The sequence below is a fragment of the Sinocyclocheilus grahami genome, unplaced genomic scaffold (genome assembly GCF_001515645.1).
Source record: "Sinocyclocheilus grahami isolate Dianchi unplaced genomic scaffold, SAMN03320097.WGS_v1.1 scaffold84.1, whole genome shotgun sequence".
Taxonomy (NCBI): Eukaryota; Metazoa; Chordata; class Actinopteri; order Cypriniformes; family Cyprinidae; genus Sinocyclocheilus; species Sinocyclocheilus grahami.
The window spans coordinates 437,674-443,673 of record NW_015505263.1 but is presented as its reverse complement, the minus strand read 5'-3'; the positions used below and the strand labels follow the sequence as shown (position 1 = coordinate 443,673).

The window sequence follows — 6,000 nt, the reverse complement described above, 5'->3', positions numbered from 1 at the left end:
GCAATGTGTTCATTGTCAAACTCCAAAATCAGATTATTTTTAATTCTTAAAAAACGCCATTATTTTATTTAAAAAAAAAATATATATATATATATATACATATATATATATAAATATTAACAAAATATTTTAGTTTGCCTTGTATATTTTTTTCATTCGATAAGATTTTAAGCTGTCATATGGTCAAGTTACAACGTGCCCCTTAGATGTTACAATGTGTTCCACCTACGGGGCATGTTGTCACATTCCACTTCCATTTTTTGAGGGTAAATAAAGAAAAACATATACACTGTAATTATGAAACAAAGCGACATATTCGTACTAGACAAGTGTAAAATTTTTAATGCTTTGATTACTAGCAGAAGACACTAACCAGTTTTAAATTCCAGTTGCGCAGATGGGGCACGTTGTAACACTGCATTACAATGTGCTATTCTATGACATTAGCGATGTAATTTACACTATTTACTTTAATTCATTTTAATGAGAAACAACGAGAAACAGGTGAATAATGACTGACAGTCAACGTTTAATGTTTAGAAATTATTATTTCAAGACATATAAAGCATTTTTTGCTCGTTTATGTGAGCCGTTCCAAGCATGGTTGCAATGTGTTCATTGTCAAACTCCAAAATCAGATCATTTTTAATTCTTAAAAAACGCCATTATTTTATTTAAACAAAAAATCTTGAATGCCCCCCTCCGCGCGTCGGTAGCCCCCCGGGATCGCTAGATCGGTCGGCGCCGGACCGCGAATTTAACCACCCATAACTCCCGAACCCCGGGGGCTATCGACACGGCGGTGGTCTCATTCGAAAGAGGGCCTCAAGACGTGTACACGATTCGAGTTCGAGAGGGTTCCTCGAGCTGAAGAGATCCCCCGAATTTAGTGCGGATTCGCAGCGCCGTTACGGAGATATGGCCGTTCAAAGTTTCAATGGTTTTCCATAGACTTAAGCTTTAAAACCTTTCATCCAGGTCGCCAGTAGCAAACAATGGAGCCGCGCTCTGCTGGACAAACTAAGTAATTACACCATTTCAAGCATTTTATCTGCATTATATGTTCTGTAAAAAAAAAAATCATATCGGCGGCATATTCGCCGATACCGATATATCGATGACAGGTTCATATCGGCAAAACGATATATCGGTCGGGCTCTAACTAAAATCAAGCATGTGTAATGTAATCCATCATTTCAAGTGCAGTAATTTCATCCTGAACCTTGTGGATTGGTATTATCATACTGTAAGCAAGTGAACATAAGCCATATTAATCAGTATAGAAACACTGATGGTCACTCACGACATGCGGTGGGCGTAGCCGTCCACATCAGTTCCTGTTGTCGTGACCGTCTGCCCTGACAGTCTACGTACACACCGATACTGCTGAAGCACAAGAGTTGCTCTTTACTGGAGATCTCCACGGCGCAGAGAGCGTCCAGGCTCAGCTGCTCGATGAAGGCCAGGGTGTGATCGTCAGGGTGGAGGAGGTAAGAGGTAGTTCCATCCCCCTGAAGATCATAGTGCAGGAACCCGGACTGGAAGCCCACGCAGAGCTTGTCGCCCTGGAGACCCATCCACTGCACAGATCCCGGGACGAAGATATCCCGCAGTTTCCGATGGCGTGTTTTGCTCTTGTTGAGCTCGTAGATCATCACCTTGTCAGGTTTTTTCATGGACACAAAGAGGTACGTGAGAGATCCTTGTCTGATCGTGCCCGAAACCAGAGTTTGGCAGCCTTTGGTCTCCGCTATCTTGTGAAAATCGGCCTCACGGTCATCCAGGGCCGCCATTGGGTAAAGCCGTACATGGCCGTTTCGGCCCGATATCACAGCGATCAACTGTTCGGATGGGATCAACTGAATCTGATGGACTTTCTTATTGTCTCCTACCTTGATAATCTCTGTGAATAAAAACATATAAACAGTAAGTGGCTTTGTATTAACATCAAAGAATGCAGTAAGTCACCTATATATACAGTATAAATGCAGCAGATAAGTACAGTAAACACAGATAAAGCTTATAATTACACTTACCATCTTTGGTAACATGAATAACGTACAACCCCTCCTCATTGCCCAGGGCTATCCTCTCATGATCTGCGGATAAATAGAAACGTAGTTAAAATAAACAGAAAGCAAAGTTTGATAAAGCTAGGATTGAAATTGACTAGTGCAGACTAGTTTGTAAATTGTTATTTTTTTAAAAGAGGATTTTTCTTACTATTTTGAAATTCTAACATTCAATGTATTAACATGTATCATGTAATTAATAAAAACAATTCAGACTACCTTTATATATTATTATTTTTATTCATTACCTAATGCCAAAACTGAGCTAACAGAAAATTCCTCATCCCTGAAACCAAAAGAGAGCGATTTAGCTGTCATGCAAACACAGAAATCAGAATCAAACATAGGCTCAGATGTTTGTTTTGAAGCCCTCACTAACCTCATATCAATGACCTGGTTCACTATGACACCAGGCTGAGCAGCTTTGCCCTCTGGGAGATCATATAAGAAGAGCTTGAAGTCACAGACTACAGCAATGGCCCTCTGCCATCCCTTCTTCACACCTAATGGTTTGGGTACCTAAACGAAAAGATCTCAGAATTAGTTTTCAACTAATTGGGAACTCCTAATATATATCCAATACAACAGTATTATCTTTCACTGTTTTTTTTATTATAGGATGAAGTTATACCTTTCCAACTTATGTCTGGCACATTTTGCAGGCTAAATTTGTATCTGATAATTGTTCATTATGATCACAAAACTTTCATGGGTATTTAAAATGAAGCTTCTAACCTTGACATGGCCCTCATAAGCTGTGCCGATGCCCTTCTGTGGGTCGATACCCAGCGGTCCTTTGGCTTGATCCGGTGGGATAGGACACACGGCAGGAGCTTTGTCCGCACACGTCACGTGACAGGAGAAGTTACAGACTGTAGGAGGAGGAGAACAAGGTGAATGCCGATCTTAACGCTATTTACCATAAACTCAGCCGCTGCTGTAGTGACATCTCACCTTCACACGTACAGCCCTGTCGGATAATTCCCACCATTAGAGACGTACACTGGTTACATTTAGTGGGCGCATTGAAAGTCTTCACCACGAACTGATGGGCTTTTGGCTAAACAGAGAAATTTAGAACACTATAAATTACAGCGTATCACAGAATATAAGATTTGGCTGATATGAAAGTAGCTAGAATCGTAAAAAAAAAGGTTCTTTATTGGCATTGATGGTTCTATGAAGAACCTTTAACATTCATAGAACTTTTCCAATGCACAAAAGGTTCTTTACAGTGCATCTTTAGATTATTAAAATGTTCACTGTAAGGTTATTTGGAGAACCCAAATTGCTGGTTCTATGGTATCTCAGAAAGAAAAAAAAAACGAATCGATCCTTTATTTCTAAGAGTGTAGGAGCAAAATAAACAAGTGAATGAATTACTTTAGGTGTGCTGTGACCAGAGCTACTGTATCCAGACCTCATGGGAGTTTGTGCACCTCGTTGTGGCTGATCTACCTGCTGGGAAAACAGTCACGGATATTAGTCACAACATGCTACCATTCTTAAAGTCTCTACCTGAATGAACGAATGAATGAATGAAGCTCCGTTCTAAAACCTACTGATCTGCCCATCTAGACAGCCTTATAAGGCATCATAGGCATGATTTTAGCTACACAGTAAGATGGCATCCCATGCATTTATTGTTGAAAAGGCAATCCCAGAATGCACCTCGACAAGCAAAGTGTTAAGTTTCATCCACAATGGCAGTGGAATATACTAAGTTTCTAAGTCAGTAAGTTTCAAAACAGTCTCAGCATTGCTAAAGGGGGTCAGAATTAGAGAAGTCACCTCTTGAGACTCCATATCACTTGTGGTGGAGGGTGAGCGAGAGTGGGAGGTGACCTGGGATCTTCCATCTTCCTCCCGGGAAGGTGTGTTGGACAGGCTGAAGTTATCGATGGAGTCGATCTATTGAGAAGGTTAGAGAAAGGAAATGCTTAGAGAACCGATCCAACCATACCACAAACCCATGAGCAGCAGATGGAAAACACAAGACATGCCTGCTAAACGTAACACAACAGGCTGTTTGAAAACACATCATGCACATTAGCAGCAATTTGACAGGACAAAGGTTTAAAAACATTTCCCAAGCCCAAACACCATGTCAATGATGGAACAAGAGCCAATAGCAAAGCATAAATAATCAGAAAGGAAATCTGAAACACTGCTGAACACAAACGCCACACGTCTTCTTCACAACAAGATTCACAAGTTTTAGAAACAGCAAATGTGAGTTAGAACTAGAAGTGGAATCATCGGTTGTGGTATGGAATAAAACCTCCATTGGTAGTGCAAGATGAATAAAACAAAATATTGCATATGTATTAGCCACAGAAAGTGACAGTTTGTAGTCCAAATTAGTGGTCGACCGATATGGGTTTTTTAATAGCCGATACCGATATCTTGGAAAGCAGGATGTCCGATATAATTTTATTCATTTTCATTTATATTTAAGAAATTTTAAATCATTTGAAAATGGATTAAAAATAATTGTGTAAAATAAACATGCTTATACTTTAGAAGACAAAGCATTTTTCACAAATAAATGAATATTTAATAAAAATCTAATTATAAAGGAAGTAAACACTGTAACCAACAGGGCACTCAGTATTCTGGGAAGTTTGTGTGCATTTGAAATCTTTTTATTTTTTTTCCCCAAATAAAGCCACGGTAACACTCATTTTACATACAGCATGCAATGAAAATGACATTAATATGACAGCGGGCAAATGCATAAAGCGCAGCATAATTTGAAATTACTAGTTTAAAGTTTGTCGATTGCGCGTTTCCAGTCAAGCAGAACTCTCCTCCTGTCAGCATTCAATTTGCACAGACCGACCGTCACCCAGAGAACACGCGATCATGCAGGATACAAATGCACACTTCAACTAGATTCGACTAAGTCTGCAAGGCTTGTGAAATTAAATGTTCATTAGTCATTCAAAGATTTGTTTAAATTATATACTGTAAATTCATATTTGCCGAATACTGATGGCAAATGAGAAAGTATTATAATGTTTGCCTTTCTATTACTAATAACATTAAAGCAATCATTATAATACTTTTTGTATACATTTTAATTCAATTGTTTAACAGATCTATCTGATTATTAGATAGACTTCTATCCATATTAGACAGAACTGAACGACGGCACTGCTCACATTCTCCCTCTTGTTCGCTACAAGAGGGAGAATGTGAGCAGTGTGCGCTCAGGCGCTGGCAATCACTCAGCGCAGTCAATATAAAAGTCCATCGCGTCGTCAAAATTAAAGTCCCGCCTCAAACACATCGGCCAACCAGAAAAACTTAACGGCCGATGCCGATATTTGATAAAAACGTGCCAAATATCGGCCGATATATCAGTCAACCACTAGTCCAAATGTGTAGGATGAAGACAAACCGAGCTGAAATGGACCCTGAATGTGACAAACAAGCATGTGTACTTGAAAAACCCCCTGGGAAATAGGGGTATGTCACTTATGCCATGCAGTAACACCGCAGACATGCATCAAAGTCACTCAGTCCAATCATTGTAGAGTTGAACCACTTCACCAAATACACAAAAGGAGCTTACACGTCTGCCTTTGCCGGCCGGCCCACAGGCAGTGGAGCGCTTCATCACAGACAAAAACAGACAGATAAGAGGAGAGAAAGAAATAAAAAGAGAGCCAACAATATATGAACACAGAGAACAGGATTCACACACACACAAGCTCACTTGCTTTTAAAATGACCGTCTCAAAAGCCCAGAAGTAATAATCGAGAATGTGTTTCAGCCAGTTATTTAATCCACACTAAATAATTTAAAGAGAATATGAGAGGAAATAGAAATATCAATAAAAGCAAATTTCCTTGAATAACAAATGAAAAAGCAGACAGAACAAATTAATGTTACAAAGTCAGTCAGCTGCGATCCTAAACTAAA

General features: G+C 39.5%; 1 protein-coding gene across 1 annotated transcript in view; it reads right to left on the bottom strand.

The window, feature by feature from the left end:
• Positions 1–6,000, bottom strand: part of LOC107586632 (serine/threonine-protein kinase MRCK alpha-like) — a 67,604-nt gene that overhangs the window by 9,274 nt on the left and 52,330 nt on the right. The window contains exons 18-26 of the mRNA XM_016274085.1: positions 5,650–5,688; positions 3,864–3,983; positions 3,456–3,533; positions 3,027–3,132; positions 2,808–2,944; positions 2,452–2,591; positions 2,321–2,358; positions 2,037–2,108; positions 1,304–1,903 (exon numbers count right to left, since the gene is read on the bottom strand). Coding sequence (XP_016129571.1) covers positions 1,304–1,903; positions 2,037–2,108; positions 2,321–2,358; positions 2,452–2,591; positions 2,808–2,944; positions 3,027–3,132; positions 3,456–3,533; positions 3,864–3,983; positions 5,650–5,688 — 1,330 coding nt within the window. The remainder of the gene's footprint in view (positions 1–1,303; positions 1,904–2,036; positions 2,109–2,320; positions 2,359–2,451; positions 2,592–2,807; positions 2,945–3,026; positions 3,133–3,455; positions 3,534–3,863; positions 3,984–5,649; positions 5,689–6,000) is intronic.